This window comes from Xylaria bambusicola, assembly GCF_022495145.1.
Source record: "Xylaria bambusicola strain CBS 139988 unplaced genomic scaffold F5B22scaffold_24, whole genome shotgun sequence".
NCBI classification, from domain to species: Eukaryota; Fungi; Ascomycota; class Sordariomycetes; order Xylariales; family Xylariaceae; genus Xylaria; species Xylaria bambusicola.
Genome location: NW_025953577.1, coordinates 398,881 through 414,473, shown reverse-complemented (window position 1 = coordinate 414,473; position 15,593 = coordinate 398,881). Strand labels below are relative to the sequence as shown.

Below are 15,593 nucleotides of genomic sequence, written 5' to 3'. Positions count from 1 at the left end.
TATTTAAAACTTTACTTAAGCTATTATAGATCTGTCGTTTAATTTTTATAAAAGATTATATTTTAAAGACTATAAAAATTATTTATTACTCTCCTAAATAATAATTAAGCTATTAATATATATTAGCCTTATATTTAGCTTTAAAATAGTCCTAATATATAAATTATAATTATTATAGATCTTTTATTACTTTTATTTATACCTATCTCCTTTAAAATCCCTATAGCTATTATATCTTTAACTATTTTATCCTTAACTTTATTTTCCACGCTTATTTATATTTTTTAGCCTAGGTACCTTTAATATTAGATCTAAATAATAAATATTTTTAATTTGTTTATATCTTTATCCTTTAACTAATTTAAATAGCTTTATTATTTATATATTAGGTGTTAGTTTTATTAAAGGGTCTTTATTTATTATTAGTTTATTAATAATTATACTTTTTATAATAATAGGGTTATATTAAGTTATAATTAAAGAACCTTTATTAATATTTAAGCTATTATAATTATTGTTATTATTATTGCTATAAAGGTTAATATTATTTTTAACGTTTAATAAATAGAAGGTAATAAATGGATTATTATTAAAATCGACGTTAATAATAACTTAACTATTATTTATTATTAACTTCTTCCTTTTCTTTAATATAAAATACTTAATATCTTATTTATAAGGTTATTAGGTAATATAAATATTAAAGATGGCAATTTTTAAAAACCAATTTAAAATATTTATCTAATCCTATATATATTTAGCCGGGCATTTATTAAAAAGCTTAGCTTTTTAATTTAAAAATAGCTTAATATAAGTATTTAAATTTATATATAAAGCTGGTTAAATTAATTAATTAAAAAGATTTTATAATAGGATATAATATATACCTTTATATTAATGTAATATAAATTTATTATTCCCTTTAATATTAATAAACTTCTTTTAAGGCTTAAATATCTTTAAAAAGTTATCCTTATTAAACCTTTTAATAAAAAAGGCAACTAAAGTCCTAATATCCTTTATCTTAATATAATTCTTTAACTTTAGTTTAGCTATAACTATTATTATATAATCCTATAATAAATGTTAACTATTAATAGTATAAAAAAGAAGGGTAGGTTAAAGCTACCTTAAAGTTTATTAAAACTTTATTTTTTTAAGTTATATAATTCCTGTATAATTGTGATTTAAACTCCTTTATAGCTTTGAACTTTTCTTCTTTAGGCTTAGGATAATCTGTATATATGGTTTTAATAATATAAGGAATAACTTAAATGTTTAACTAAAGCTTAAATATAATATAACCAGATATTTATATACGTTATATATAAAAAAATAATATGGTATCCATTTTTAAATGCTTCTTTCTTTTATATATTTATTTTCCCTTAATATCTTTAAGGGATAACTTTTATTAACTAATATTATAAAACCTAAGGTATAACTATAAAAAAAGTTAATATATTTAAAAGCTATAAGGTTAGGGAATACCTATATTAAATCTAGCTATAAAATTAATTATATCTTTATCTTTTTTAGGTTAGATTCTATTGAATAATTTGTTTAATTGTTCCTATAAAAACTCCTTTATAGTTAGGCTTATTGTAAACGTATTGTTAAAGGGTCCCCCGCTCTTAAGTAATATTAATGGATATACCTTTACTATAATAATTATTAATAATATTATAGTTATATATTAAATAATAAATAAAATAAATTATATTTATAAAAATTATAATAATAGTAAAATAGCTTTATTATAATATAAAGTATTATGTATAAATATAAAAATAAAATAATTATTAATTAATATAGTAGATATTATAGCGTTAAAATTAGTAAAATAAAGAAGAAGCTATAGGGTAATAAATTATATTAGATATAAAAGGTAAGTGGACATTAATTTAATTAAATATTAATATTATTAAATAGGTATATTTAATACTTATAAGTAGGGGCATTATAATATTTATATTTAGCTTATCCTACTATTTATAAGCTATCAATGGATACTAATAGGTATTAATAAGTAATATTTAATAAAGTATTAAATTCCTTATTAACCATCCTACCTTTAACTATAATTTAAATTTTATTATAAAACTCCAGCCTTATTATATCTTTTATTTATTATTAATTAAAAAGAACCTAAAATCTCTCTTTTATTAATTATACATTTAGTTAATTTTTAAGCAAACTAAACTTATTAATACTTTATTATTATAATAGATTTCTAATATTATATTACGAAGATTTATATACCGCCTTAAAAAAAGCTTAAAAAAAAGCGCAACTAAAATAAGGTTCACAATTTGCACAAATACAACCCTCTTACATTCCTTAATAATATAAAACCTTTTAAAAAAACAATAAAAGCTACTATAAAATCTAATAACCCTATAACTTAAACTAGGTATAAAGTATATAATTAGTTAAACTAAGCTAATATAGACCTTAATATAAACAATATAATATAAAAGGTCCCTCCCTTAACCATTACTAATACCACTCTTAACAATAATAAAATTAATAAAACTAACGTTAATAGTTAAAATATACTTTCAATTATTTAAAATATCTTAAATTAAAACTTAAAAGAATTATAACTAATATTAAAGGAACTTAAATTATATAGAAAATATATTATAAAACTTATTAAAGCAATAAAAAAGGATAATGCAAATAATATTAAAATTAAACTTAATAATAAGGAGCTAGAACTAATATAATTTAAAAATACAAGCATTATAAAAGAATCTATATAAACATTATTAAATGAAATTTCACAATTAGAAGATATTACTCTTAAATTAATATATTACCCTTAAAGGTATACGCTATCCATGTTCCACATTACATTAAGTATATAGGAAAACTATCATGCTATAATATAAAATATACATTCTTAATTAATTAAAATCTTTTAACTTACAATAAATATTTAAAATGTTAAATCAACTCCCTATAAAAAGGATACCATATTCCATTATATTATTAAAAGTTTACTACTGTAAAAACTACACACGGCTCCAATCAAGTTTAATTTTAAAGTTCTACCATTATAAATAAAGCTTATTAAAAATATATTAATTTTTAATCTTAATAACCTCATTTTTACTATATTATTTTCCCCCTTATTCTATTAATAAATCTATTAAAGCCCGGCTCACCTAATTAATAGCCCTATTATTAAACCGTAAAAGGCAAATTAATAAAGGGAATCTATTAAATCAATATTAGGTATATTTTATTTATACCCAAATAGTACTATAATATTTCTATTTAATTTTATAAAATAGGAATATTTACCTAATTAATATAAACTAGGTATACCTTATTATAAAACCTATATTAGTTATATATAATAATATAAACTAGATTTAATAAAAGGTAAAATCTTAAAACTAACTACTATAAATCTTAAAAGGCTAACTATTATTATATAAATTATATTTAAGTATAATTCATTACCTAAATATATAGCTACCTTATTTAACCACTTTAAGTTTTCTTACCGGATTATAAAATCTATTAAGCTTATTATAATTGAAAATAAAAAAGCCTCCCTTACTCCAAACCAAATTAAAACATATATCCTTAATATTTTCCTAAACTATTATTATGACCTGGAATGCACTTAAATCCCTGGCCTATTAATATTACCATTTAAAATCCGGTTAATATTTAATTCCTAACGTTAAGAGTTTTGCCCCTTAAAATTATCCTTACTACATTAAACTAAACTAGAAATTAAAACTTATAATAAGGAATATTTCCTAAAAAACTTTACTAAAAAGAAAATAATCTTTTTACTATTCCAAATATTTATTAATAGCTTTAAGTTATATAAAAATATATACTAATTAATTATAGGTATATATTTAATACTAAAGTTCTTCCCCCTTAAAATAAAAAATAAAAGGGTAAATATATATCCGCTTACTTTAGGTCCCTATAAAGCAAATCTTACTAATATTCTAAAAACCCTTTTTTATATTTTTAATCTTAATTATAACTTAAAAATGCATATTAACGGTATTAATATCTTTATTTATTTATTTATTTAATATATTATAAGAAATATACTATTTTAATAAAAGCTTTCGAAATGTTAAAGTTTTACTATAAAATTATATTATTATAATTATATTATTAATAATAATAATAAATCTAACCTTAAGTTTAATATTATTAATAAAGGCTAATATTATTTTTAAAGTTTTATTATATAATAAAACATATTATAATTAGGAAAATCTATATTAGCTAAAAAAATAATGCTTAATAAATTAAAATTATATAAAGATATTAAATTATTTATTATAATTATAAAGCTTTTCCTTACCTTAAATATTATTTATAATAAGTTAATAAATATTATTTATTTAAAATATTAAGGATTAAGTTAATTAATTTATTAAATACTTTTTAAAGATAATATAATAATCCTTACATCAGCTATAATTAATAAAACCTATATTATATATTAATCTTTTATAATACCCCTAAGCTAAGGATAACTTCAATCCTTTAAATGTTATATTAATTTATAAAGGATATAAGAGCTTATTTATAGAATTATTATTCTACCTTTCCTTTTATACTGCTAGCTTTAACCTTAATATATACATAAAGACTATCATTATATTATTATTTAAATTATATTAAAATATCTTAACATTAGCAATTTTCCTATTCCAACTTTTCACTTTATAGCAATTAATTAAATCATATCTACTATTTGGACTTTTATTTAATTTATCTTAACACTCTTTTTACAATCCTTTAATACCGTAATATTATAAGAATTATAATCCATTATTATTTTAGGCCGGAAATTAATTTAATTCTTTTATTAAATTAATATTAATATTAATTGATAAAGGGCTATTATTCGTTAAGTAAATTACATACAATCCATGGTTAAAGTTTAATTAAAAGTATAAGTAATATCTGTTTTATTGTATTAAAATAATATTTTATCTATTAATAATTTTAATAATAATTTATCTTTAATTACTTTAAATACTTTATAAGTATTAAGAAAAAGGTATTATAGGAATTCTAAAAATAAGTATAATACGTTTTTTAATATAAAAGGTTTTTCTAATATTTATAATAGCTTCCATTATATCGATATTATTTATAAATATAGTATATATTCTCTTATATAAATATTATTTAATAAAAATAAATATAAATTTATTTAATATTATATATAACTTCTTATTGCTAAATTATTTATTAATTTTATTAATTTAAATTTTATAAATCGTTTATTATAATAATAAACTATTGTAATGCTATTATTACATTAATCATTAAAAAAAACATCCGTTAAATAATTGCATTTATATTTACAAGCAGTTTTAAACATACAATACCTAACCTATACTAAATATTTTAAGCTATTAATAAGCAATACCCTTACCTTATATATATAGTTAACCTATAATCCCTTTATATAAAAAGTAAAAAAAATAAAAATAAAACAAATAATATATTAAAATAAAATACTACCCATTAAATACCTTTTATGCTATATTAATTCTCCGTTTGGATTATTTAAAGGAAAAAAAATAATTTACTTAATACTATTAAACTATAAAAACTAAATGTCGTAAACAGGTTTACTATAATATTTAAAAAGGCATATTGCTATAATTATAGGAATACTATAATGGAACTTAGGTTTAAAAAGTTAATATAATAAAAAAAGTTTTCATTTATTAATAGGTATATAATATAAAAGGATTACTTAATATATTAATAATATTAATAGATACTTAAAAGTAATAAATAAATATATTTCTAGGTTAATAACTTTATATAAATTTAAAATAAATCGCCTATTGGTTTTATAATAGTTAAGTTAAATAAGTTATTTATTTATAAATAAACTACTTCTTTATAACTATTTTTAATCGTTAATTTTATAATAAAATATTATTATAGCTTAAATATAAATTATTTATTAAAATGCCCCTTATATAAGTTAAATAGTAAGCAAAATATTATTAAGCTACTATGGGTAAATTTATAAAAAATATAAGTAATTCTAAAGTATAAAGAATTATTATTATTAATAAATTATAATATTTACTTTATATAATAAAAAATTAAGCTCTATTACCTTATATATATATAATATAAATATTATAATAAATTTTATTAAATAATGTAAGCTATTATAAAATTAATCCTACTTTATATATTACGTTAAAAATTGCAATTTTACTATATTTATTAGGTTTTGCAATAATAAGTTATTGGAGGTAAAAATAAACGATATCTTAAAACATTATAAAAGCTACCGCTGCTACTACCTCCCTTTTAAAATAAGCATACAATTTATAACTTTATAATAAGTACAGTAAAAGGTTTTATAAATAATAAAAAGCATTTATTATCTTTAATAATTTTATACTATAATTTAATTTATATTATAATACTTATTCCTAACCTTTATATTGCTTTATTTTTTTATCTATTATATTATAACGTTAATATATTGCCTATTTATATTAGCCCTTCTATCCTTAATTAAGCATTTTATTTTAATTTATTCGCTCCTTATTCGTTATATCTTTAATCCAAAGTAAAAATCATATTTCTATCGTACCTTTTATTATTCTAACTATTGTAATCATTTTAATATTATCGTTCTAATCTTATTGTTTCACTATTATTAATTTTAATGTTATTTTATATTATTATCTTTTTAATATTATTATTATAGTAACATTTTTTTAATATCATCGTTTTACTATTAATATTTCCTTATTTATCTTTTTATTTATTATATTAACTATTATTATAATAATTATTATTATAATAATTATTATTATAATGATTATTGTTAAAATAATTATTGTTAAAACAGCTATTGTTAAAATTGTTATTGTTATTATACCTATATCCTTAATACATTTCTATATTAATAATATTAAATATCTTCCTTATTTATTATTTAGGTATAATTATTAAACCATTTAATTATTTCTTATAATAGATTTCTAACTTCCTTTTAATATATTAACAATATATTATTATTTATATAATAAGTTAAATTATCCTAAAGTATTATTATTATAATAAGTCCTATATAGTAAGCATTATTAACTTTAATTTAAAGGTACTATTGTAAAATCTAACCTGCTATCCTTAAGTCTTTAATATAAATAATATATATCCCCTATCTATATTCTAATAATTCCTTAAACGAATATTAAACAAAATAGCATTACGGGCTAATATTTTTCTTAATAGTACTTAAAGGTTATATTTACCATTGCATTATCTTCCCTCTTTAACCTTTAATCCTAATTCTAAAAGCTATATTATACTAACTATAAATAAATAGAATTTTATAAGTAGCACTAATCTAGCTAGGCTAATATATAGCTTACAATAATTTAGCGTTTTATTTTACTATTATCCGGGGGTGGAAAATATAATTTTTAACATTAAGCTTCTTATTTCCTTAAACTATTATATAACCAACATTTAAAAAGCCGGAAATCCTTTTTATAGGTAAATCATACCTATAATATTTATTAACGCTAGCTATAATACCACACTAATTAATATAAATAATAAACATTCTTTTATATTTTTATCCCTTAATAAAGCTAGTATAATATAACAATAGCCTTTATTAATAAATACTTATAATAAGTACCACATTTCTTAATAAATATAAAGGATATTAAATTTCTTAAATAAATTAAAGTAAATCAATTATCTTTTTTATAATAAAAACTAATAATTTAAGTTCTTAAGCTTAAGCTTAACTAAATAAGCACTTTATAATTAAAACTCCTAAACGTAATATACGGGATATTATAACTTAAAATCTTACCCTCTTTAATTATATTATACAGGTATATTAATTACTTATATAATTAATAAAATAATATAGAAAAATGAAATAAAAACTAATATAAATAAGATTTTAACAATAAATATTAAATATAATTAAATATCTTTAAAGCAGTAAAGGTAATCCCATATAAAAAGAAACCTATTATAATTTACTAATAATAGTTTTAATATAAAAATAAAGGGGTATAACTAAAAAGCTATAATTTAAAACAATATAAGCTATAATAGTAATATAACATTAAAACATATAAGTAATATTAACTTATATATAAAAGGATGCATACTTATTAATAATATTAAATTAAAAATGTAAAAATATATATTAATTAATAATAAAAAGCTAATTGGTTTAATTATATATAAGGTTATATACTTTAATTTTACAATTATAATAATTTTAACTATTAAATTATTAATAAAATTAATAATAACCTTGTAGGCTAATGCTAATATAATTTATAATATCCTTAAATTAGCCTTAAGGTTTATAAAAGTCTTTATATATACGTTAAAAAAAAATTCCTTAAAAAAACTTTTAATAATATTTAAAGCTTTTAAGCTCCTTATTAAACTGTTTTCCGCTACTTATTAAAAAATCTTAAAATTTTCCTCATTAACTCCTCCTTTATTTAATACTTCCTATTGCTTATCCTTCATTTTAGAATATATATAACAAATATATAACGTTAAAACCTAATTTAATCCAATAATTTAATTAATTATATTCATTGCCTATATTATCATTAGTACACTAAAGTAAGGAAAAGCAAATATTACTATAAAATTTAATATAGGTAACTCTAAACGTACCCCTTACTAACAATAATAACTATATTTAGCTTTATAATAAAGCTAAAGTACCATTACTAAATAAAGGTATTAATAAATAATACTATAAATAGCTAATATATCCAACTAAACATTAAAACACTTTAATAAAAATATTTAACCAAATATACATTTAATTAATTAAAATGCTTTATAATAAGATTTAATAACCAATTAGATTTTATAATCTAATTAAAACTACTATAATAACTAAAAGCATATTATAAAAAAAACCAGATTAATATAATAATAACTATAATATAAACATTATTTTTTATAATTAATTAATACTAGTTAAAAAGTATTTTAATTAGCTAATTTTATATTAAAAATAAAAACTAAAATAATATAAAAAGTCTATTAAAATATAATAAACATACTGCAATATAAAACTATTACTAATTAACAATTATTACTAAAAAGTAACTATATCTAACGCAATACTATTATTAATAGTAATAGAATCGAATTAGTAATAAATACCTACGCTACACAATATCTATTGCTCGTTATCATATTAGCCACAGCACTATAGCTTATTGGTAAATGCCCTACAAATGTTTTCGGCTATAAGCATTACGGGTTATAGTAATAGTTGCAGTAACCCTTACGTATACCCCCCCCGGGGCGGTAAGGTATGTACCTCCTATCAGGGTATACCTATTCTACCCAAGCCCAACCGCGTCGCCCCTCGCGCTCCAATCTCCTGTGTTGGCGGGGAATTGTGTGGTGTGGGTAGGTTAGAATCCAAGGTAGATATCATCATCTTGATCAGCACGCGCTCACCAACATGACGTCGAAACCCAATGAGCCCAAGGTGAACCGGATGCCACGGCCAGTTAATGCCTACAATCTACCTAGGCAGTACGTGAGGTAGCCGGCCGGGACAGACCCGGGACACCTAGGTACACGTAGTTGGGTTGTATCGCCGCCTCACAGAGTGACAAACACATCGACACTCAAAAGAGGCCCGAGCAGCTCTCCTTCGCCGTCTCTCTCACCACGCCAACTAGACGTGGTGTATATACATCGACAAGGATAGCACTTGAAGTCCACAGGCTGTCGTCGCAAATAGCTACCTCATATAGATGAGTGAGCCATAGCGAGGCACCAATGGGCCCTAAGTAGAGCGCTTTGTTCCCACTTACATAAGGCATGCAGCCAGCTAACATAGAGGACTGTACAGCTCACCTTGCATTCCAAGAAGCTCCTCGACTTAGGCTGCTGGAAGTCAGTGCCCAATCTAAACCGGTGCCTAGATATTGTATCGTTTCTCTAGGTGGCCCGTGGCAAGGCTACATATTGATCTACTACTATGTATGTATGTAGGCAGTTATTCATGTCTATTTCCGTCTGCAGTCTGCACGTAACACACACAGTACCTACATTGCATTCATGACCCTTTTTCAAGAAGTGACGTGGCGGACAGTGTGGCCATTTCAAGTCTGGCTATGCCGATCTGTTTCTATCTGATCCTATCACATGTTCAAGCACATTCAGCGCTTGCATTCCGTTTCAGACTTTTTTTTGAACTTTGTTTCGAACTCCCATGCAAGCGCATTAGGTGCCCAACCAGGGGCCGGGGGTATCTTATGAAAAACACACACACATGTTGTCAGACTCCATGACCCATAATCACCGACAACATCATCTACAACCGTACCACGCCGGACTTGTGCATGATCCGGCGAACTTCTGCAGCCCGTTCCTCCGCCGAATAGCCTAGCAGCACTTTTTTGAGCATCCTCCTAAGTATTTGCTCCGTCATGGCCACCGTCTGTGCAACCGTCTTGTTCAGCTCCCAACGAAGATTGTTTAGGTCTGGACAGACAGGAAATGAAGCTTGGATGCGCAGAAAGAGTAGCCTTTGCTCTTCCACTGACCATTCGGACGATTTCAAGGTGAGGGGGGGAGACGGGCGAGATGATGCGGTCGAGTTCTCACCGTGACAGTGTATGGCACGAATGGATAAAAGAGATTGCTTTTTTCGCTCTGCAACTGATGCCTGCCTTGCCTCCTCTGCCGCTTTTCGTTCGATCTCGAGCTGCTTCTCTCGTGTAAACAGTTGCTGGCGTCGGTTTGATTCCTCCTTGATGCGGGCTTCCGTTTCGGCCAGCTGATCCGGTGCCGCTGAAAGAATCTCGTATAAGTCATTCAGTACAGGACCTATCGCTTCTCTTTCGTCTTCCCCCCTAAGCCAAGCTTCTTGCTCTACCCGGTATTCAGGTCGTTCTCCGAAGGGAGATCGCTCGAACTCATTGAGCAAGCGATGATAAAGAATCATTATCCAGCCCAGCGCCCTTTTAAGGAGCTCAATAGCAGTCCCCGTAAATGATGCTTTGGTCCACAGTTTCCCACCAAGTCTCCATATAGAGGCTAGAACGTGGACTAACATGGGAAGCACGTATAACACGAGATCCCGTGTCATTCGCTCACGTTTGCGGGAGTCGGTATTTTCAGTTTCCAGGTTGCCCTCAGGAGCCCCTAGACGTTCAGTTCGTATGTGTTCAACTACTACTTTTATCTTATAAAAGTAGTATCGCAGCATATCCCCATGCTCCCTTAGGAACTGGTTCTGCTCCTTCAACTTGGGAGCTGAAGGGACAGCTTGATACAATCTCTCAAGTTTTATAAGTAACGGTAGAATAGCTCGGGCTGGTTTAGTTTCCGCGTGTTCATAGTGAAAAGGTCGCCCTTGCCATCCACGTTTTAAGCCAGCCCAAGCCTTATCGCCTAAAAGCTCACAGAGTTGTTTAAGGGGTTGATGATTAAGATGAACAGCTAAGATGTCATCATCTGTGGGATTATCAAATATCTCGTTGTCTCCGATATCAATAATTTGACGAGCCCTGAAAGTCTCCACATCATATTCAAAGCTGTCTTCGAATGATTGATCAACATCTTTGTGACTTCCTGAATCACTATCGAATCCTTCAATAGACTCGGAGAGCGTCTCGCTGGTGTCACCAACTAACACCGGTAACGATTGCGGAAGTGTATGATCTAATGCCGGAAAACTAGGTATTGGCTTTTTCCGGAGCCTAGCGATGCGTGTAAAGTACTCTTTATCAGTCTCATCGCGGAGCCGAGGATAATTCTTCCTTGGTCGACCTCTCTTCTTTGTAGGTTGTGGATCGGGTGAACTTGGCATCTTCCATAAATCACTAGACTGTCGTACAGCAGCATCTGCACGCGATGGTACTTGTATTTCTGAATGGTCCCCTTCAATCGGTGTGGCCTCTGCTGGCATCGCTGCCTCGCCTACGCCGTTTTTGGCATCAGTAAGCAAGGGAAGAACACTCAATTCTAAAGGTGGTATGTCCAAAGACCAGTCCGAATCTTCCAGCGCTTCCTCCAACTCCGTTTTGTGCAATATTTGTAAATCTGACGGTCTTTCTATCCTAGCCGCCTGTTGTTTGTCATCATCTTGGGATTTTCTGGCTTGTAGATGACGGAGTGCATCGTTCATGCTGCGGACTAATCCTTCTCGAACGTCATGTTCGGAGCTGAGACTGCTCGTGCGGAAATGGTTTGGGACGGGTGTGTGTGAGGAATCAGAAGTTGAACGTGGAGGAGATTCTCGGGAAACCGATACCATATTATATCCATTCCTCGGCTTCTTAGATCCAGGGTATAACACAATACCGCCTCGAGTTGTGTCAGAAAGAGACCGCTTCACTCCGTTAACGGGGAGACTCGTAGAATTGTGGGCGAGAGGCTTCAAGGGGGATACACTCGGGAGCCTATTGGCTGGAATGTCGTCATCGTCGTCGTCGGAACTCTCAGCTGCGGATGAAGTACGGTGGGGATGTTCGGTAGGTAACCGCATCAATTCCTGTCCGGGAGATCGCATCCAACCTCGAGGCTCCATGATTATGACCAAACACGCTACTTCCCACCAGTATGTATTAGCGTATCAGAGCACAGGATCCGACTACTCATCAAATCATGATGTGACTGATGGCAATGTTCGGTAAGAGCTGACGGTATCAGGCTAGAGAGACGGCAAGGCAAGTCCTTCAGCTGAATGGACTTCCAGGTTGTTCAAGCCCAGGCACCTTCGAGCCTACCTATTATTAGGTACCTATCTACCACCTGGGCAGTTACCTAGTGTACTCAGAGCACGTTTTTGTAGTGGGTCAACGGCGGGAACTGACAGTAAGTACATGTAGATCCCTGCTGGAGGTACTTCCACTAAAGAAGGGTACCTGCCGAGCTTCACCCCCACCTAGAGCTAAATGGCGTGTCTCAGAGCAGTAGGTACACTCTAGGTAAGTACGGAGTAGGTACCGGGTACTAATTCCTTACCTAGGTTTGTACTTGGGTGTACTACGTACCTAGGTACTAGTAGCTGCCTCTGACTGACGTAAGTACCTGCTAAGAGGATGCCATTACATTCATCGAGTCGAATCTTCATACCGATAGCCCAGCTTCCCTTTAGTCGGCGATAGTTACGATTGTGTCCATTCGACTATTTTTCAAATATGGAACCCCCTTCAGCCCCCGCAAAATCTCAGGAGGCTGAGGGCTCTTTCCCTACCCTTGAGTTTCTAGATCCCACAGCTCCTCACGTTTTCCTTAAGCCCGTCAAGCAGATCAACGAGGGTCAAGATGTTGCTAGATTCTTGACCTCTAAAGCCTATCGTGATATTGGCATATTCGTACTGCAGCTCAACCGAGCCATGTGTCCACGTAAATCCCAGGATCCTGATGGGAAAGATAAAATCCAAACTTTCCTCATCGGCTCCGAATATGAAACCCAGCCAGCGGAGTCCGCGAAAGGTCTTCAGCAAATGCTCGCCAAAATAGAAGCTTTAATGGACAAAGCACCGCCCGATCAAGGCCCGAGACGCTTTGGTAACATCAGTTTTCGCAAGTGGTATCAGTTGCTGGAGGCGGAAGCTACAACTCTTCTCCGAGAGCACCTGCCTGAATCAGTCTTAAGGCGTAGTTCAGGAGGCAACGGATCGGAAACGACAGCTGAAGTTGAACTTACAACCTATCTTCTAGGAGCTTTTGGCAGTGCACAACGTCTTGACTATGGAACCGGCCACGAGTTAAGCTTTCTGGCCTTCCTTGGGTGCTTGTGGAAACTGGGTGCGTTCAAAGATGGAAGCCCCAATGGTGATGTTGAACGAAATATTGTGCTTGGTGTCTTTGAGCCGTATCTTCGGGTGGTACGCCGTTTAATTTTAACTTATACTCTCGAGCCCGCTGGTACACATGGGGTCTGGGGCTTGGATGATCATTCATTTCTACCGTATATATATGGCTCGGCTCAACTCACCCGGGCCATTTCAGAGACGGAAGTAATGCCCACTGAGGGATCACTGTTTCGAGCCCCTAAACCTTCGACGATTGTCAAGTCTGAATATGTTGACGAAGAAAGAAAACGGTATATGTATTTCTCCGCAGTTGGCTTCATTAACGATGTCAAAAAGGGTCCCTTTTGGGAACACAGTCCCATACTTTTTGACATATCCGGTATAAAGGATGGATGGGGTAAAATCAACAAGGTAACTCTTGATCAAATACAACTGCCTTACCGTATAACGAATGGAAGCATGCTGACGTTTGACAAAGGGGATGATCAAAATGTTTAACGCCGAAGTTCTCTCAAAGTTCCCTGTCGTGCAGCACTTCCACTTCGGCTCGCTATTTTCTTGGGACCAAGATCCAGACGCCGCCACTCCCGCACAATCTGTCCATATGGCGAACCAGCATATTGCCTCGTCATCAATGCCACGACCTCTTGGCGGCACGGCTGCACCCTGGGCCAACGCAACAAATATGCCTGCCCCTGGCATACTATACTCAAGAGTGCCTTTACCACCAACACAGCAACAGCGTGAGCCACATCCCGCAAATGAGGCATTTACGGTACCAACGGCGCCATGGGCAAGATCGAGCGATCGACCTAGCGGCTGAAATATCGGGTTTGGAGGCTACGATTGTTGTAGCTTATCCCAACCAATGAGCTAAACACTAAATATCGTAGATTGAAACGAGGGAACAGGACAATTTAGAGCTAGAAAGGCCATATCCAGTGAATACAGACCCGTTTTAGCTTATCATAGAGTCGATGAACAACGGCCCTTTGTGGCTGAGACTTAGCTTGCATGTCTTTCCTGTATAAAGCGACCTAAGTCTTCTCATCCCGAGGGAGCGCAAGACAGGAGACAGGCATAAAGTCGAGCTACTTGCTTCTGGTTAAACCTCTGATTCCCAATGATCATGATAGCGACTCAAACTAGATTCTCTATCACAGCTTAAGGTATGAACCTTAGTGGATGTTGTCTCCATGTCATTTATGTCTCTAAATCAAGTTAAACACTGTATTAAAGTCCATTACACAGCCTATACAGCTGTTTGACCTGCCTGTTTGCATAAGGAGAAGTAAATCCCAACTGTGACTGTCCTTGGTGTCTGAGGCCTATTGTATTGTCTTTCCACAGCAGGATCCCTTTCAAACCAGAAAGAACAAGCTGCTGACAAGCTTGTGCCCCTATTGCATATAGATGTGGTTAGAGAAATGAGATTCTTTCACTTCTGAAGGACTGAACGAGCATGGTTCCCCATAGAGCGTGTCTTCCTCAGCGTCAGTTGTCCCCAGGTAGAGAAAAACGCTCTGACCATCTAGAAAGGACGCTAAGTCTGTAAGAGGCAAGGCGCCATCTGCTAGCTCCTTACGTAAACACGTCATCAACAGCATCACGTATCGATAGGCGATAAGCTTAGCGTATTTAGAAATAGAAGGGCTTAATTGTTGACCACGAAGGGTATCTCAAATCTCAAACTCCATCAAACAACAGCAGTATGTGCTCTTGAGAATCAGCCTTGCCACAACGAAACCATTGGGCCATATATGCGCGAGGGCACGC

General features: G+C 30.0%; 2 protein-coding genes across 2 annotated transcripts; one reads left to right on the top strand and one right to left on the bottom strand.

The window, feature by feature from the left end:
• Positions 1 to 10,351: 10,351 nt before the first annotated feature.
• F5B22DRAFT_212159 (uncharacterized protein) lies at positions 10,352 to 12,797 on the bottom strand. Its single transcript, XM_047969692.1, has one exon. It carries the CDS (start codon positions 12,581 to 12,583, stop codon positions 10,364 to 10,366), a length of 2,220 nt encoding a protein of 739 aa, XP_047830303.1. The 5' UTR covers positions 12,584 to 12,797; the 3' UTR covers positions 10,352 to 10,363.
• A 399-nt stretch (positions 12,798 to 13,196) lies between these two features.
• F5B22DRAFT_647190 (phosphotyrosyl phosphatase activator) lies at positions 13,197 to 14,640 on the top strand (the record flags this gene model as incomplete). The annotated part of the gene is made up of 2 exons (XM_047978834.1): positions 13,197 to 14,228; positions 14,296 to 14,640. 2 exons carry the CDS (start codon positions 13,197 to 13,199, stop codon positions 14,638 to 14,640), a joined length of 1,377 nt encoding a protein of 458 aa, XP_047830302.1.
• Between the last annotated feature and the right edge of the window lie 953 nt (positions 14,641 to 15,593).

Coding starts and splice junctions, on each gene's coding strand:
- F5B22DRAFT_212159 (XM_047969692.1), bottom strand. CDS start 12,583: ATGGAGCCTCGAGGTTGGATGCGATCTCCCGGACAGGAATTGATGCGG.